The sequence below is a fragment of the Leptinotarsa decemlineata genome, unplaced genomic scaffold (assembly GCF_025532065.1).
Source record: "Leptinotarsa decemlineata unplaced genomic scaffold, Ldec_3_MD MMD2_tig00000251_RagTag_RagTag, whole genome shotgun sequence".
In the NCBI taxonomy this organism is placed as follows: domain Eukaryota; kingdom Metazoa; phylum Arthropoda; class Insecta; order Coleoptera; family Chrysomelidae; genus Leptinotarsa; species Leptinotarsa decemlineata.
In genome coordinates this window covers 10,751,469-10,771,800 of record NW_027412547.1, presented here as the reverse complement: position 1 = coordinate 10,771,800, position 20,332 = coordinate 10,751,469, and the positions used below count along the sequence as shown (strand labels likewise).

General features: G+C 35.3%; 1 protein-coding gene across 10 annotated transcripts in view; it reads left to right on the top strand.

Annotated features, from left to right (window-relative positions):
• rut (adenylate cyclase rutabaga) overlaps positions 1–20,332 on the top strand; it is a 599,728-nt gene that overhangs the window by 312,761 nt on the left and 266,635 nt on the right. For all 10 annotated transcript variants that reach the window (XM_074173689.1, XM_074173685.1, XM_074173688.1 and 7 more), the window contains exon 3: positions 11,009–11,285. In XM_074173689.1, the coding sequence (XP_074029790.1) occupies positions 11,009–11,285 (277 nt within the window). The remainder of the gene's footprint in view (positions 1–11,008; positions 11,286–20,332) is intronic.

The following is a 20,332-nucleotide window of genomic DNA, read 5'->3' as shown; positions in this document are numbered from 1 at the left end:
CCCGAGAGAAGTCCTGTAGATGTTGTTGCTACATCGAAAAGGTTTTTTCGGGAGGCTTGCAAAGAAAATCCAATAACTCTTCAAGAAAGACTGATGATAATGTACAAAAGGAAGAAATAAAAATCATTGAAACAATGAAGACGAAAGATATTTTAAATCAGACAAAGGCAACAAGGTTTCGATATTGGACAAGCCAGATCACTTTGAGAGAATTGATAATTTGATTGAGAAGGGTATCTGCATATAATAAATTACCAAGAAATCTTTCGTCCAAGATGGTTTCAGAAGTGGAAAACACGCACTCGAAATGTGTCAAAATTTGATAAACGGGCTTTGAACAGGATTCTACAGGTCCTGAAATATACGCTCTACCAAAAATTTTCCGTTTCTTGCAGATCTTGTATCAGAAATTTTCATGAAATATCCCACTTTAACTTTATTCCGAAAGTCTGTGTCCAGGTTTTGGAATTTTATATAATGAAACCTCAACTATAACCAGAGATACATATATCTCTTAGACAGAGACCATGGTATTTAAGTAACACTTTTTTGTGATATTTTCACCGAACAGTTTAGAACACCAACATATGCTTCACTATGCGGTAGCGTCCCCAAACATGTTGTGTTCATTCAGTATGAACACACATTGAACGTTATGGATTTCCACTAAGTATCGTCCAATTCCATCACAGAAACCATATTTATCTTGTGGTTAAACGGGAAATACTAGATTCACTTACTTTTTCTCTATCTCAAAATTATTTCAAATAAAAAAAAATGATGGATGTAGCCATTACTACGTGGTAGGAAATCATCATAAAAAATGAGAAATGAAACTTTCTATCTATGTTTTTACCACTTTTATTTGTAACGAACGTTACTGCAGTTTCGTCCTATAGTATTTTTCATGATGCTAAGGTAAAAGTATATTCATCAGTAACTTGTCGTTTTTCATAATTATGCAGATCAAAAAAGTGTTAAGAATTGCATAGATAATCATATCAACGTTTCAGAGGCCAAAACCTGCCTCCGTTCTCGAGGTCTGGTTTTGTAGTGCATAAATTGATGGATGTAGCCGTTACTACGTGGTAGGAAATCATAATGAAGAAAAGCAAATTGAAACTTTCTATGTTTTTTATCACTTTTATTTGTAACTAACGTTACTACAGTTTCTACATTTTCAAACTTATACATTGATCTAAAAATGATTGATTACATTAGCCCTTATATAACCCCACTGTAGGTAATAACAGAAGTACTTTGCTTAATTAAGTACCTGAAATTTATTTACTTGTGATAATTTGGATACGCTAATTTGAAAACCGGTGAGTAAACTAGATCGTTTTGATCATTTAACAGGTTGCCATGTATTTTGGGCAACATTCTGTTTTTTGGAGACGGTGATTTGCCACTTCCAGGATTGCTGCATTTCTTGTGTGCTATCTACTGATAGCACACAAGATACTCCCCAAACTATTATGATTCCATATGTCATTACTGACTGAAAGTGTGCCAAATATATTATCATCAGTACAGATTTTTCGACGGTCTTCCTGAGTTGATACAGGAGATAACACTTTGGAGCTAGTTTTTTGCACACTTCATTCATATGGATAGTCCATGTACAGCGTTCATTCACATGCAGTCCAAGGAATCATCTACCAAACTGCTACAAAGATTAACCTTTGAATAAATTCAAAATAGTAGTCAAAAATATCTTATTAAAAAAAGCGTACTACTCTATAAGTGAGTATTTGGTATTATGTATGCATGCATATTTTCATATTTTACATTTTATCAAACCACTTGTTTTTATTGCTTTTAGATGTTTTTATATATGATTTATAATCTGTTCATAAGTTAAGTCTCTTATTTGTATAATCGAAAGTTAGCGTGGATAAACTGTTCCTGACACCTGACTTGTTCTGTATTATGTGAGAAACAGTAATAAGAACCAATTACAAATAATTACATGCTTTCATGCACTTAGTTACATCAATAACTATATTAATTATACTGACTACAATTTGTGTAAAATGTTTTCAATATCAATTTAACTTATACTGATACTGTACTATACTGTTCTATATTAGGCTAGACATATTCTAAAGAACTAATAAACTATCATTATTATTAATGCTCATGCTTATGAATTTCCAAGTACTCCAAGTAATTGAATTTCCAACCTTTGCTTGCATAGTACAAGATTTTCGTATCGTTTAGATTCGGGAAATTGTGGTTGCATTCCAAGGAATGGCTCGAAAAGGTCGATTCATTTTTATCTGGTCTGAAAGACCTTTCATGTTCAGCATACCGTTTTGAGAATTTTCGACCACATTGTCTCACATAAACACTATTGCACTCCGGATAATTAAGCTTATGAACTACAGATTTCTCCAACTTGTCCACTTTGTTTTTGGCATTGAATAGGAAATCAGATAACCTGGCATGTGCTCTGAGAAAACGGTATGCTGAACATGAAAGGTCCTTCAGACTACATGGCATGCAATCACAGGTTCCTGAATCTAAACGATACAGAAATTTTGCACTATGCAAGGAAGAGTTGCAATCTCAATTATTTGGAATTCTTGGAAATTCACAAGCATAAACATTGCGGGTGCAATCTGTTAAATGATCAAATTACTTTCACCGAATTTCAAATTAGCGTGTCCACATTATCACAGGTAAACAAAATCCAGGTTCTCAAAGTACCTTTATTGCTTTATTGCTTTTTGCTATATATACTTCCTGCCTAGTGAAAACTCTTCAGATTTGTAATGTACACCTATATGCGGATGATACTCAAATTTATTATAGTTTTCACCCCAGTACGGTAGTAGAGTCATGTGACCTTATAAATGAGGAACTTAATAAGTTCATTGAAGTTGCAGAGGATCACTGTCTTAGTATTAATTGCAGTAAATCTAATGTTATTCTTTTTGGCAACAAAAACAAAAGAGATGAGATTTCTGATAGTGAAAGTTTAGGTATAATATTGGACTCCAATTTAAAATTTGAAAAATAGATAAATCAGCTTATTCAACGTGCATACTTCACTCTTAAAACTACATATGGCAATATATATTTCCTTCCTTTTCAAATTAAATCAAATTTGTGTGAGTCATTAATACTGTCCGTATTCAATTATGCAGATGTACTCTACGGTCCATTCTTGTCCAGCCAATATTAATTGAAAATACAAAAAGTACAGAACTCATGCTTACGATTATTATTTAATATCCGCAGAAGAGAACATATTTCACACAAATTAAAAGATATGAGTAATAGAAGGAGATTACATGCTGCTGTTCTTTTTCAAAAAAATATTTTCGATAAAACACCCTCATATTTACACAGAAAAATCACCTATCGATCCGATACACATAATCTAAAAATCCGATGTAAAGGAACCCTTTCACCGCCAATATTCAGATTAGAAATATTCAGGCGTAGTTATACTTATCAAATATGTTCAATATACAATCAGGTCCCTACCATGTTCAAATCTTACAGTTTGCAAAGATTCAAGAAGGCCTTCAAGAAACACTTGTTTTCAATGCAGTCCTGATATCGTACGATGGAAATTATATTAGAAATAGCTTTAATTATTTAACTTTCTTTTTTTTTTCTTTTTCAATTCTGTTATATTGTTAAGTTCAACACACCTAGCGATGTACTTAAGGTTAAGTGGAAGAACAGTTTATGAGCTGATTTTATATCATATTATAAACTGAACTTCGCCTTTTGCTTTGGGCCAAATCCATATCATATGTGTATTTTTTTTTGTTCTATGTATGTAAGCAATAAAGTCGTTTATTATTATTATTATTATTATTATTATTACCTACTATAGTGTTATATGAGGGCTAATGTAATCAATCATTTTTAGTTCAATGTATAAGTTTGAAAATGTCTTTATATGACGAAACTGCAGTAACGTTAGTTACAAATAAGAGTGGTAAAAAACCTAGAAAGTTTAGTTTCTCATTTTTCTTGATTTCAAATTCAATGAAAAATTTTCTTCATGCAGCAAAAAGCTAGTAATGGAAAATCCATTAAAAATAAAATTCATAATAATCAGTTGATTAACAGTTTCTTATACGGGTACATAGATGATATTTCAATTTGTTTCCCTGGTATGGAAAAGCCGTTGGTCAAGTTTGTAGATTTTGTCAATTTCATCCACCTATCAGTTGAATTCACCACTGAAATGGGGGTGATAAATTTCCTTGATTGACTTTCACAACATGATTTTGCTTAAAGTTGCATCATTCATAAACTGTAGAATATTACACAGTCAGAAATTAATTTTTAAAGTTAACTCTCAACAACGGTTACATGGTAGATATTATTGACTCCATTCTTCCTAAGAAACTACTAAAACAAGCCGTGAACCGGGTCTATCCAACTTTAAGAAACACCAGAAGCGTCAAGCGTCATAAGGTCTCGACATATTTTTGTGACTTGTGATTTTTGCCAAAACTTCGTTTTGACCTAACACGGGGAACCTTTTTTTAAAATTTAAAAAAGAATAGGAGTAGTTTCTTGAATGTTAAGGCCAATTTCAAATTTTGACAGTGCGGCATAAGTTCAATCACGACTTTAATGTGGTATGTTCAGAATTGAAAGATTTGAAACACAATCTTCTGGAATACTTATAAAAATGAACAGAATGAAAAGCATATATACAAAACAAAGCTATTTTATTTCATTACATGCCAATTTGAATGAGTTTGTGAAATTTATTTCCTATTATACTTAAGTTAGTAACTATGTAGTTTATGAGTAAGCTCAGATAAAACTATCAGTCATTAATAGGTAGAAAGTCCATTCCATCACTTCAATATTGGTGGTGATGAGCGTCGCGTCTATACCGTCGATATCTTGGAAGTCATCCAGTGAAAAATTGGCGGAGTCAACTAGAAATTCTCAAAGTTAACAACTTTATATAGATCCATAAAATATTTGAAGACATTTCATAAAGTTTATTGGACGAGTCCCAAATTGTTTGACACCATAACGTAACAAGGAGAGCAGAGGCTATTCGTGAATTGAATTCGCCATCAACTTTTTGTGAGTTTAATAACATCAACAAGAAAGTCTCTGGATATGAAATTTGAACAATTCCGTTTGGAACATTTCGTTGAGGTGAGGAATAAATTCTTCATCAGAAAACGGCAGATACTTTCGGTAAAGTAAGGAATTATTTATTATCTCGAAAAGGTAAATCTTTCACTTTCTGAATATTATGTCATCGGACGCTGTTTCAAACCACAACATCTATTTTTCAAAGTTTCATTTGAAAGAGCATATTTTTCTGGACGAAGCACAACAAAAGTTTTCAGTTTATCAAACAAACTGATTTTTTGAAAATTCAGTCTTTCCTGAGTCTGTTGAGTTTTCCAAATGGCCAATAAATTTTATTCGGGCCTTACTGACAGTTCGTTGAGAAATATCATTACATTATTTTTCAATCATATTTGTTCATATGCCCTATCTATTTACCTTTTATAAAAGACGTGGTCAAGATACCGTCTAACATTATCTCTATAATCCCCTGTTGATGCTATTTGGAATAAAGGAATAATAAGATTACCAAATTGTGAATAACAGGTCGATTCAGATCTTCCGTGAAAGAAATTCAAGTGCTCGGCTTATTAGCGATTCTCTCTCTAACCTTCTAGATTTTGAAGAATCTGGTTTATAACATCGTTATAATTGTTTCTGCTAGAGAGTCGTCTGGATATACGATTTCATCTAAGTCTTCCTAGAATACTGAGCATCATAATTGGCTCATTTTTCTTCTATTTTGATAATCTTGTTGCATTATGTGTTCCATTTCCATATAAGGACTCCTAAATTATTCTAAATAGATCTCCGCTCCGGTTAAGCAGATTTTTTTCTCCACTTCTAAAAAGTTTTGTCGCGTATGTTTCTAGATATATTTTCTCAGTGCACTTCATGCTCAATGTTTCGTTTGAATGTGGTTACTATAGAATATCCAAATATACAACGTTCACAGCTTTTTTGTTAGTTGTAATTATTTATTCTTTTCAAATCAATTTTGCCAGCTGCTGTCACCAAATGCAGATTTCTCCACATCAAAATTTGGAAGTTAGGCAATTCCAAAAAGGCTCTAGGGTTCGTGCCGCTCTTTTTGAAATCTGATCATTTGGTATACATACTTATATTCTTTCATTATGTTGTTCCAGAACTGAATTTTAATCTTATAATTAAAATGCTCATCATCCACTATTCTCTTCTCGACAGATTGAAAAAAAGTTACTTATTTGTTTCTGTTCTCTTAACTTCATCTTACTCTACGAGGATGTTGTTTTTCTCAGTCCAAGAGAAAATGAAAGTCCAAGGTTTCAAATATAAAGTATAATAAGAAAACGACTATATGGACAAAATAATAAAAAATGTAAAATATCATATTTAAAAAACGTTAAATTCTATAAAATAAAAAAAAGAACAAAGGAAATGCCACCAATTTTACCCTGCTACTTACTATTAATTTAACCTGTTGAACCACTAACTTAGTACAAAATACTTTTAGTTTTACTTCTACTGCAGAGAGAGTGGTATTTAACCTTAAATTTGCTTTCTTTTTTAATTGAAATCTGAACTCTAGCTAAACAACCCGCACTAGGAACCCAACCATCTCTCTAACCAGTTTATAGTTTCACTAACGATTTTCCTTAAATTTCGCACCACGCGCTTACAAACAAAATAACTCGCCTATTTAGGCCACTTTCCTCAGCCTCAAAGGCTGAGGGGTGAGACCCCCGATTTCGTCTCGATGGGCTCTGGCGACCGACTAATTGTGTCTCTCCCAAAAACTCTCAAGCCCTCGTGTCAGCATCGCTAGCCACAAAAACCTCACCTCATCGTTTTTTAACTTTCCCAAGCGTATGATCTTCGGCAAGATGTAATATACAGGGTGTCCCTGGACTTCCTCTTTTCCTCTCGGGAATGTATAGATGGGGTCAAAATATCACCAGTACTTCATATAACTTTTTTTCCTAAAAGTCTTCGTAACCAAGTTACGGGCCCTCGAAGTTACAAAATGAAAAATGTTTTTCTTTGATAACTTTTCAAGTGAATATTCAAAATCATCCAAATTTTGGTAATTGACTAAACAAATGAATTCCGTCGATGAGCTTTCATGCAGGAGTCAGTTGTTTTGCTACAAAGTCAGGAACGGACTACCCCCGATGGTCCACACCCCAAAACTTTGAAATGACAGATATTTTTCAATATTTTTCAACAAAATAAGGTTACTTGGACAATTTTATGAATAAAAGTACTCGTGTGGAAAGTCGATCGGAGCAACGAGTCTTGATAAAAATGTAGTTCTACTCGACGACATCAAACCCGCTCGTCCACCATTATTTGAAATGAATAATTATCAAAGCAGAAATAATAATGATAACGTTAATTCAACAACATTTATAACAGGAATAATACAAAGTATGCTAAAATGAAGTCGTAAACAAAAAGTACAGTACCTATATGGAAGTTTAAGTCACAATTGTGATAGCAGATATTTTTTCAAAAGAAATATCAAGTTCTGTAGATTCGTGGTGTTTTTAAACTAACAAGCTACTCTACTATGAAATATCGAATTCATTCCATATTTTGTATGTACATAATACGTGTGGAATAATCACGTTTCGTGTTGATCAGTTATCTGAATCTCATGAAACTCAACATTCGCCCTCACCACGAGGTGGTGAGGGCGCTCCTAGGACTGTACGTACCGTTGTATTGGAGGAAAATATTTTGGAAGCCGTCGCTGATGATCCTTCAATGAGCATCAGAAATCTATCAGAACAGTTCCATACATCCAAGTCCACTATTCATAGAATAATTAGGGAACAACTGCTCCACCCATTTCACATCCAGAAGGTACATGCCATGACACCTCAAGATTTTCCAGCACGACTGGAATATGCCAATTGGTTCATGGATAGGCAAAGAGAGGATATGACTTTTATTAATCGAGTTTTATTCACTGATGAAGCAGGTTTCAGTAGAGATGGAGTTATCAACTCTCATAATCTCCATATATGGGCCGAAGAAAATCCCCATGGGATATTGCAAACCAAACACCAACGGAAATTCAACGTGAATGTTTGGGCTGGTATCATAGGAAACCGTCTTATAGGACCATTCGTTCTACAGGACCGATTGAATGGAGAACGTTATTTGTAGTTCATTCAGAACGATTTGAATGGCTTTTGGAACATGTTCCATTGCAAACCCGAAGAGATATGTGGTTTATGCATGATGGCGCTCCTCCTCATTTTAGTTTGATTGTGCGTGACCATCTGAACCATATTTTCCACAATAGATGGATTGGTAGAGGTGGGTCATATTCATGGCCATCGCGGTTTCCGGATTTGAATCCATTGGATTTCTTTCTGTGGGGGCATCTAAAAAGCCTTGTTTACGCTACACCTATTCACACAAGAGATGCATTGTTGAATAGAATAATATTACATTGTGAAGTCATACGAAACGACCCTGGAATGCTATATCAAGTACAGAGAGGGTGTCTTCGCAGACTAAGAAAATGTATAGAGAGAGAAGGTGGTCATATCGAGCAGTTTCTGTAGCGGATTTTTCATTTCTGTTTGCTCTTGAGGCTCTTAAGTTTCGTTAGTTAAACGTGTGTGCATTATAAAAATTCGTTATGAACATTTTACCTATCATTTCCATTTTCCTTAAAAACTAATATTTTTGAATAATGGTAGACATCTCAGGATAAATGTTGTTGAATTAACGTTATCATTATTATTTCTGCTTTGATAATTATTCATTTCAAATAATGGTGGACGAGCGGGTTTGATGTCGTCGAGTGAAACTACATTTTTATCAAGACTCGTTGCTCCGATCGACTTTCCACACGAGTACTTTTATTCATAAAATTGTCCAAGTAACCTTAATTTGTTGAAAAATATTGAAAAATATCTGTCATTTCAAAGTTTTGGGGTGTGGACCATCGGGGGTAGTCCGTTCCTGACTTTGTAGCAAAACAACTGACTCCTGCATGAAAGCTCATCGAAGGAATTCATTTGTTTAATCAATTACCAAAATTTGAATGATTTTGAATATTCAGTTGAAAAGTTATCAAAGAAAAACATTTTTCATTTTGTAACTTCGAGGGCCCGTTACTTGGTAACGAAGGATTTTAGGAAAAAAAGTTATATGAAGTACTGGTGATATTTTGACCCCATCTATACATTCCCGAGAGGAAAAGAGGAAGTCCAGGGACACCCTGTATAAATTTGTTGAGTCTAGCCCAACTTGTACATGACCACAACGACGCTCAAAGGTCCGACAGTCGTAAAGTAATTCTGTGCTTTTTCAACTGGAAAAATATCGACACCGAAGAAACGGGTGATCCACCTTGATCTCTATGAATAAAATAATATTTTACTCTAACCATTGCAATGGCAGTTATTACGCAGTAGACAATACTAATATGTTTTCTTTGGCGGTCACTCTTGAAAGAACGACATATAATTGGTCCGGTACTTCAACCTCCAAAATATACCGGTATGGAGAAAGAGGGATGAAATAACAATTTTGATTCATGGACGCGCTTTTTTCCCGCCCCGGTTGACGCCCCAGTTGGAATATTTGAAAATCCTATCTTATTGCATGTGTACAACATAAAAGGAACCCATATACCAAATTTTAGCCTCCGGAAATATAGCGGTACGGATAAACAGTGAGAAACAGGTAAATTTCATATGTAAATGCTCCTCTTTCATCCCCAGGGGGCGCCACAGTTGGAATATTCAAAAATCCTTCCTTATTGCACATCTACAACATAAAACGAACCTACAAAAAAATTCAGCCTCCGCAAATATAGCTGTATGGAGTAATGAAAAGGTAATTTTCAAATGTAAACGTCCTCTTTTACCCCCACGGGTGGCGACTCAGTTAGAATATTTGAAAATCTTAGTGCGCATCTAAGACCTAAGAACCAACTATATACCCAATTTTAGCTTCCTACGGAAGTATGTTCCAATCTTCGGAGCAACTTTTCTTACCACGCATTCTGGTTACTTATGAGTGCAGTTATAAATGTTGCGTGTATTTTATTCAGTTTCATTGTCTACATTCAAGATATCTCAGTGTTTTACCATAACTGCTCGTGTTTCTCAACCTCTTCTTCAGGCGTCATTCCCTCCCCCATCTACAAGTCAGATAGTATGCGTTGGTGTCAAGCTGATCTGTCTGCTTCGGCAGATCCTTCTTTGCTCTTCCACATCGTTGGTTGGTTGTGATTTCGGACACTTCCTATCCCATGATTATCCTCGTCGTTCGTAGAATCTTTTCTCTCTTCATGAATACAAAGAGGCTCCGTTGGAACACCGTTGAATAATTCTGACCCCAGGTGGGGTCTGAATCCTCACCATGCATCAAAGCCAGTATTTTATAGTCGCCTTTACTACTCTTTCCACCTGAACAAATAATTTCAGGGTTAATCCAACATGTTATGCATGTTATGGTAACATATAAGAGAATCATCACATACGTAACCCACTACATCACTCAACACTAATGTACATTATTGTGAAGAATGTGTATTCTGTATTCAAACATAGGGTTATGCTTAATTTGTATGACTGGGTTATGCTCAGAAATAATACAGAAGGGATTACCAAAATTGGTAAACTATAGTGAGCCATCAGAATAGGATTACGATTCTTGTAGGTCAATTTTTATTGTAACACAACCCACTTTTATCAAAGTGGATTTTTTCAAGTCCCTTGTCATATGATAAGACCAGGGACTGGTATAATAATAAACACTTTCAATAATATTGAAATGACACATATATCAACTCAGTAGTTTCAAATGTTACATTCATTTTGATTCACATAAATTTTATCCTATACTCGCCATATTATACAGTTTCAAAATACTGTAATTTTTTCACTCTGTTCAGTCATGGAAGATCAATCTGAAACTTTTCATCATTTTGTTTCAGGTTCATGCAAGACGCTTACCTACTTTGGGTTTGCTACGTGGTGCTCTTTTTTCTCGCGACTTTTTGTGCTCTGGCACTGCCATTCTACCCCATCTCTTCATCTGCCAAAGTAGCTGCAGAAGGAACGTGGCAAGTGATTTTCGTGGTTTTTTTAGCCTATGCTATGATGCCGCTGAAGTCGTATGTGGCAGCAGTTTTTGGCTGCATGTTGTGTACTGCCCACATGATAGTGGCTTCATTATTCTCGACGGAGTTTCACGATCTGATGTGGCAACAGGTGAGTGAGTTTATTTGAAGAAAATTGTAACACATAAAATAATAGCAGTGGTGCACAGCACAAAGAGTTTCAATTTCAAACATATACATTAGAGTGGTACTTAAAATATGTAAAAAATGTATTTACAACGATCGCCACATTGTAATTTGTGCTTTCTACTGATTACGAAGTCTGTTCAAAAACACGGTGAATGTTCAAATTTCTCGGACGTCGTACATTCGATTATCAATTTTTATTTTTCATGTTGGGACACTCGTTTCCAATATAGTATAATCACAGTTTCAGCTGTTTAGCATGTTTAGTTTGTTGGTGAGAGGCTTAAAGTTAGAATGTTTCACGTGTTCGGCAATTTTTTGCTACCGAAACAAACGGATCAAAGAATTTGCATCAAATTTTGTGTAAAAACTGACATCAAGCATTGAGTATAGATACATGGGATGTTTCTTCTCCATATGGGACTTTGTTCACGAGATGCACTTTTTATTATTTGATAGTATTTTTTCATACAGTGTGTAAAAGCCAAATGGAATAAATTCATTATTTAGGTTACGGTACATATTTTGACAAAATCCCGAAACACGTCAAATGAAATTATAATTTGACAATCTTCAACGTAAAAATGCCAGTACTACAATCTATCACCTTCGAATGACAGGTACAATCCCCAATTTTTTAAATGGGACGTATAGGTTTGTGATATATAAAAACGTAATGAAATGTAGAATACGAAAAAGAACTATAGATGTTAACGAAGTAGATGTTCAAAATGTTCACCGCGAACGTCTTGGCAACATCCTTATCTCAAATAAAACTGTCTTCTAACATTATTTGACATATCAGGCGTGACTGACCTACTCGTTCTTCTAATTCATTTAAATCTGAAGGTTTAGTTTTGTCCACATTGCTCTTTACATATCCCCATAAAATAATCTAATGATGAAAGATCAGGTGATCGCGCAGGCCATTCACTCGACCCAACCGATTGGGAAATGTTGTATCGAGGTATTGCTTGACATTAACTTGGTAATGTGGTGATGCTCCATCCTGCCGAAACCATATCGTATTCACTGGAACTTGAAGGTTTCCTGGAGCAGGATATAAATTTGCTAAACTTGGAATGACATAATTTTGAAGAAGTGCCAAATAACTATCGCCATTCAAGTTGCTCTCGATGAAAAAGGGACCAATGTTATGATTATCTACAATCCTTGCCCAAACATCAACCTTTTGAGGGTATTGCGTGTGTTCTTCTCTCATCCAGTGAGAATGTTCCGTTGCCCAGTAGCGGCAATTTTGCCGATTAGCATGGCCGTTAAGAGACAAAGTACACTCATCAGAAAACGTCTTCTAATTGGATGATATTGTTATCCACCAAGTCCATCATTTGCTCATAAAAATAAGTTCTTCTATCAAAATCGTCATGAGCTCCTGAGTAGGTATCACTTTATAGGGATGCATTTTATTTTCTTTTAATATGTTTACTAGCGATGTATGGCTAACATTGAATGTAGTGAATGCCTGTCTACTCGATGTATGTGGATTTTCCCAAACTCAAGCATCACATCTAATTGGAGTTCATCACTCATTGCATTGGCAGCTGATTTTTTTATCTGCCCCACATGACCAAGCTCGCGAAACTGCTTCTCTATTTTGCTTATTGTTCGTTGAGATATGTGCGGTAAATTAGGAAATTTCCCATGAAATAGGCGAGCTACTTCCTGTTGTGATCGGGTTTCATCTCTGTAACCAGTCATTTTTAAAACTGTTATTTTATGCATATTCATTAATCTAACCATTTGTCAGACTTGAAGTTAATGAACTTAAAACTTGAATAAAAATACTGACAACTAATGTTGTAGCATACAAAGCAAGTTGACAATGCGTTTCAAACTAACGTTGCCACGGAAATTATTTACATTTTTTTAAAGGATATCATCTAAAAATAACATTGTTATGAATCTTGCTTACTTTCCTATTATCAATACCTAAACATAAAATAAATTTTGAGTATATAGCAATAAGTTTTTAGTGTATTTTATCGAATTTCGGTAACCACATGGTTTTAATTTATTTTACCTTCATTGTTGCAATAAACTTGAAAGCGATAACATTGTTGAATAAAAAATGAAGAGACCTTTCAAACGATACATCACAAGCCTACACTTCTTATTTGAAAAACTGGGGGTTGTGCCTGTCATTCAACGAGCGTTGAAGGCAGGGGTAGCATTTTTCCGTTGAAGTATGTCAAATTACAATTTAAATTTGACGTGTTTCAGGATTTTGTTAAAATATGTACCATAACCGAAATAATGAATTTATTCAATTTCGCTTACACACAGTATATACAGTCGAGTCGCATTGAAGTCAGTCAAGTCTCAGGCACAGTCCTGTTTGGATCGGATCTTTCTTGCACTGATGATTGATTCCAGCGTGGTCCTGCCATGAATTGTTTTTCCACAATACTGGATGTTTTCTCCGTATTGCTTCTCGGAAGCGGCGCATAACTTCTAGAATATACTCCTTATTGATCGTGCGACTATGTAGCAAGAACTACTGATGTACCACGCCACGGCAATCTAAAAAAACAATCAGTGAAACCTTGACATTCGATCAAACTTCGTGTTTTTTTTATTTCGGCTCTCCTGAGCTCTTCCATTGAGACGATTGGACTTTGGTTTCGTTTACATAACCATAAACCCATGATTCGTCACCTGTTGAAGACCCTTTCAAGCAAATCTGAATCGCCGTTGACGTCATTCAACTGAGCGATGCTTACGCTATGGGTTTTTGGTCAAAATTCAGCAATTTTTGGGTTAACTTCGCTGCCAAATGCTTCATGCCCAAAATTTCAGAAAAAGTTGCATGGCATCAGCCAATCGATATGTCTACATTCTCAGCAATTCATCTGTTAGCGATTTGACGATTCTCCATAACAATGTTCTGGTGCTGCCAGCGCCATCTTCTGTGAAAAACTTGTACCATTTGTTAACATTTTTCTGACTCATAGTGCAATCGCCGATGCCATTGTCAATATTTCCGGTGTTTTTGACGTTTATGCCTCTCACCAACAAACTTAAAATGCTAAACAACTGGAACTGTGAACATATGTTAGAGACGAGCGTATCAATATAAAAAAGTCGTTAATCGAATGTACGTGGCTCACAGAATTTGAATATTCACCTTATTTTTTTAAAAGTCCTCGTATTTCATTGTAGTTAGTTTCTTTAGAATCTGCAGGTACCGGTTCTACAAGAATAGATATGAACTTGAAAAATAATTCACTTACTAGTGGAGCTTTCCTGAATGCTTAGAAAAAATTTTAAATCAAATCAAAAATTCTCATCTACAATTCTTACTACTACTTTTCCCGGTCGTTGAATTGGCCGTCGAGGTCCTACAAAATGGCCAGCCCCGCTCGCCAGATTTGACACCTTTGACTTTTTTTATGGGGTTTTTTGAAGCAAAATGTGTACGAAACGGAACCTGCTTCAATATGGATATACGACAGAAAATAATAAATATTTGTAGAGATATTGACTTCACTTGTTGATATACCTTTACAATTGTTTTCAGGTGATGGTTCAGGTTCATATTAATTTCTTAGTTCTACTCTGAGTTGCTTTTAAGCTTTGTTATTCACCAAGTGTACGGTTTTTTAAGTACTTTTCTATCCAGTATTTCTGCTTATGGAACCAGTGGGTCCACTCAATCCGAATAGACTAGACTAGACCGCAGAATTGTGTTTAAATCTGGTAATATCCGTAACCACTCGATTTCTGAATCTTAAACATTAAACAAAACCCACTGAAAGTGGGCATACAATTATCATATTTTTATGTGACCATTTTCTATGATCACTTTTGAATTACCGGTTTATTCAAAGCGTTCTCCACTCAACACAAATTTATTTATATTAATTAAAGGAGAAACCATTTCACAAATTTTCATTTATATATTTGTGGGAAGACAATTGAACATGAACTGAAAAATATCTATACAAATTGAACAAACAATTGATTTCTAAAAGGTTGTTAGTTGCTTCGAATATATCTATCTCTGAATGATTTATATTAGAAAGTGTTGGTATTCTATCACCGGAGCATAAAAGAAATCATTACTATGACTGATGGATGCGTGAAAAGGTTGTACGTTTTTCTGTTCGTTCCACAGAAAAATTCAATGAAATTTTTCATAGATTAGGATATTATCTATTCGATATGCAAATCTGAAGAAATTAACTTTGAACGTTCAAGCCAGTCGCGAATATACCTATACAGTAGGTTGAATGGACTGACGCCTATCAGAAAACAACTACTCCCCTGGTTGATACCACGAAGGGCGTTGGATTATATCCGACAGGCGTCAGTGCAGGAATCTTCACAGAAAATTTCCTGCATATGCAATTGCCACTCATCAGTGCAAGAGATAGTGACCATCAGCGACCTAAAGTCAATGATATTCCATAATTGAAAATCGGAATTCTTTCAGAGTATTTCATTCCTCTTCCTAAGTTGGAGCGAACAACAAAATGTCACTCCATCTAGTGGACGAGGTACTAACCAACTGCATATCCATAATATACCCTCTCTGCTGTCCTCTCCTCTTAATAAGGAAGAAAAACTTCCTTATTACTCAGTGGGCTATGCTTGGAAACTGGCAGTAAACAAATCTAAAGAAATGAACTTGTTGTATTGCCAATTGCATATGCAGGAAATTTTCTGTGAAGATTCCTGCACTGACGCCTGTCGAATATAATCCATCGCCCTTCGTGGTATTAGCCAGAGGAGTGGGAGAGTAGTTGTTTTCTGATAGGCGTCAGTCCATTGAACTTACTGTGTAGGTATATTCGAGACTGGCTTGAACGTTTAAAGTTCATTTCTTAAGATTTGTTTACTGCTTCAAGCATAGCCCAGTGACTAATATGAAGATATTCGATATGCGATGAAATGTCAATTCCATATAAAATCCAACGTCTAGATAACATATTTCATCGACTTTTTTGTTTTGGTGTTGAATTTTTCTAAATAAAATTCTGTTATGCTACTCAATTCGAGCTCAAATTGGTTCATCTAACATTTGTGTAACTGAAAGAATATAATGTTTTTCTCTTACCATTTTGAAATATGTTCCCATAATTTGATTTTAATAAACAAAAACAGAGATGTACCAGTCTGAGAGATGCCATTGATATGAGTAATACAAATAAACGTGGCCCTATATTAGATACTCAAGGTAATCCGGATCACGACTTATACGAGTAAAGTCACTTTTTTGAGTAATTCATCATAAATAACATACAAAGTTTTATGGCATACCAAACAGTTCGAATAAAAATCCGTTGATCAAATTAAGACGAATTATTTTTATTAATGTTGACTGAAACCTTTTGTGAACTCGAATGACATTCTGTTTTCTGTCTCATTGAGAACCGATATTATCAAGGAATAATCAACCTTTCGTTGTTCAGTGGCCCATTGATCTGAAGGAAAATAATTTATTAATCAAAACTCCTACAGGAATAATATCTTTGTGCTTCTTCATACTTCAAGAATAAAATTACAAATAGGACAGCTGCTAAAAAACTTCAAAAGAAAAATGCGGACTTCAAAAATGAAATTTTTTTCTGAAGATTATATTTCACGTCTACATGCAATTTTTGCACGTTTTCCACTCTCGAAAGAGTTTTCGTAAACCTCAAGAAGACACGACAAATGCATATATCAATGAGGAGTTCATCCTAACTCTGAAATCAGCCAACGACTAACACGTCCATACTTATTTTCATGCCCTTCACCAAAAATAGATTCTGTGATCTATTGTCTTGTACCTGTCACCATCAGTGTTCATTATTCCGAATGAGACAGTCGATTTCTGAATCACCTTGAATCCAGGGTAGCGCTTCAGAAGTCTAGTTATCTATACCGATATTTTAACAAGATGTGAGAAGGCCTCGGAGACGCAACTAATAAAATAAAAAATAATTTTCGATAATGTTTTCACATGTATTTTGTAATTTGTTCACATAAATATACCCATATGGAATTTTTTCCATAAAGAATATATTGAAGAAATAAAAACCACAGAAAATTAGTTCATTCATTTACTCATTTGATAACGTTAAGCTATCTCACACCTGGTCATTTTTCGCTGCGATAGAAGGAAACTATGAAAATAATAATATATGAAATCATTACCGAATTGAATTATAATTTGATTCATTTTCCATCAGACAATTGAAAAATTGTATAAGCCTACATGAAAAAATTTAAAAAAATATTCATAACAAATAAATCTACATGTACATTACGTTTCCGATTACATAAATCAGTGGTTATAGTGATGAAAGTTGTTGCCAGCTTCAAATTCTAAAGAATTCTTTGGAAATTTCTACCTGTGTGTAGATTTTAAAAGTGAAGTTAGGATGATAAAATTTGAATTAAATTTATTAAGTACATTATTATATTGATGCCAGATTTGATAGATTTATTGAAACATTGTTATATGGAATGTCGTTGCTTTTCGAGTTTGAAAGCCGTGGATTTTTGGAATTTCTTCCTGACGTTTCGCTGGCGCGAGTGGCTAGCTTCTTCAGAGGTTTAACCATCATGGCTTGCTGTTCCAAGTGCACGGAATGCGATAGACCCCTGCTGCTGATAATGGGTCTCTTTTGTCTTTAGCCGACCTGAGGCTTTGTTGTATCTTCCTCGTGGGTTTGAAGACTGTTTCGATGTCGTGTTTGCCCAACGCCATCTGGTGGGGAGTCCACTTAGCCCAGTGGTAGCTAATTATTTCATGGAACGGTTTGAAGGGAAGGCGATAGACACTTTTGAATTGAATCCGACTTTATGGCTACTTTACGTGGATGACACCTTCGTCATCTGGAAACATGGAAGAGACATCCTGAACCGTTTCCTAAACCACTTGAACGCCCAACACCCGAGCATAGAATTCACCATGGAGATTGAGCAAGACCAACGGATAGCTTTCCTAGATGTACTAGTAGAACGATGTGGTACCAGACTAACCCACAAAGTGTATCGAAAACCCACACACACAGATAGATACTTGCACGCACTTTCGAACCACCATCCTAGTCAAAAGAGAGGAGTCAACTCCAATCTAACGGAACGGGTTCGGAGAATATGTGAACTAGAACATCTGGAGAGGGAACTGAAATACCTGGAAGTGACCTTGAGATCGAATGGATACAGTGCCTTTGAGACCAGAAGAGCCATGAGACCGAAGGGCACCACGGTTCAGAAAGCAAAAAAGGATCAGATGGTTGCACGCGCATATCTACCGTTTGTCCCTAGGGTCACGGATAGAATTGGAAAACTATTGGATAAACACGACATCGAAACAGTCTTCAAACCCACGAGGAAGATACAACAAGCCTCAGGTCGGCTAAAGACTAAAGAGACCCATTATCAGCAGCAGGGGTCTATCGCATTCCGTGCACTTGTGGAAAAGTACATATCGGAACCACCAAACAATCCATGAGAGTAAAACTAAAAGAGTACTTATGATGCACTGTTTGGAACCTTTGGGGAAAAAACTCCAGTAATATTCAAGACTGAAAGAGCATAAAAGGAACTGCAGAGTAGGCCAAACAGACAAGTCAGCTATGGCAGAACACGCACTGAGTGAAGGAGACCACAGAATTTTGTTTCAGAACACAGAACTAGGGATAGGGAACACCCAACCAGGGATACCATAGCCGACTGGTACGGGAGGCAATAGAGATCCACAAACACACGGATAATTTTAACAAAAAAAAAGAAGCGGTGAACCTCTATCAAATATGGAACCCCATTTTTAAGGAATTCGAGAATAACGAACAGGACAACAGGCAGCAAGATTGTTGAAGTTCCAAGTTCAAGTACGAATACAGGTACAAATTCAGGTACAAATACAACTGATTACCTGACAAGGCATAAATACGCTTCACGAAGCCTAAAAGGTAGTCATCGGACAGCAAGCCATGATGGTTAAACCTCTGAAGAAGCTAGCCACTCGCGCCAGCGAAACGTCAGGAAGAAATTCCAAAAATCCACGGCTTTCAAACTCGAAAAGCAACGACACTGAAAACCTCAGCCGTGAGAGTCTAAACCATTTTGTCATTGTTATATGGATTTTTATGCAACGTCAAAAGATAGGAATATATTTTACTTATATGAATAATATCTGTTTTCCATTGATGCATTGATGAAAATAAAAACTGCATCAATAAAAAAACAGATATATAATATATAACAAATCTTGGGTTAATAACCTTTAACAATCTGAAAAAATAAAAGATCAATCATTAAATAATCTGCTGAAGTGTAGTAAAAGAAAGGGCAAACTGAAAAGTTTACCCCGTAGTTTACTACTGGAGAGTCCATTCAGTCAATAACTTATCGTATTCAAAAATGTTGTCTACAAATTGAAAAAAAATCAAGTGAGAAAATTAAATATTGATACCTACCTCGCTTTCTTAACTGGTTAACGTTTCAGAAAACAATTCTTTTACATTTTCAAAATCTGTATTCACTGTGAAAATCTCGCCTCAGACTGTGAAATTTTATTTTTTTGACACAAGTTGAAAGAATGGTATGGCCAGATGTCACACGCGACAGTTTACAGGGACACACATAATGGATGTTTTTTTAAGAATTCAGTTGAGGTTCATATTTCCGTTTTCAAACTCTCTTCTCAGTAGTGGCAACCAGGTATGCTCCATTTCCACAGAACTATTCGTAATATACTTATTACCTGCTGAAAGAATATATGCGTATTCTTTGAGTGTTCTAAATTTTTCCATGAGTTCCTTTGGTGATGGATTTTTGTTTCACTCCATTCTATGGCGTGATCATCAGACGATTTCAGAATGCTCCGATGCTGCCATCTGCATTCTCCTTATATATTCACGATGTTCATTTTTTCTCACATCTAAAAGGGTCTTGAGGTTTTACCTATATAACTCTTTCTACAGGAACAAGGTATATTGTAAATAGTCTTTTGTTCTTTCAACCGTATATTCGAGTTTAGTTTGTTTCAAAAAAGAT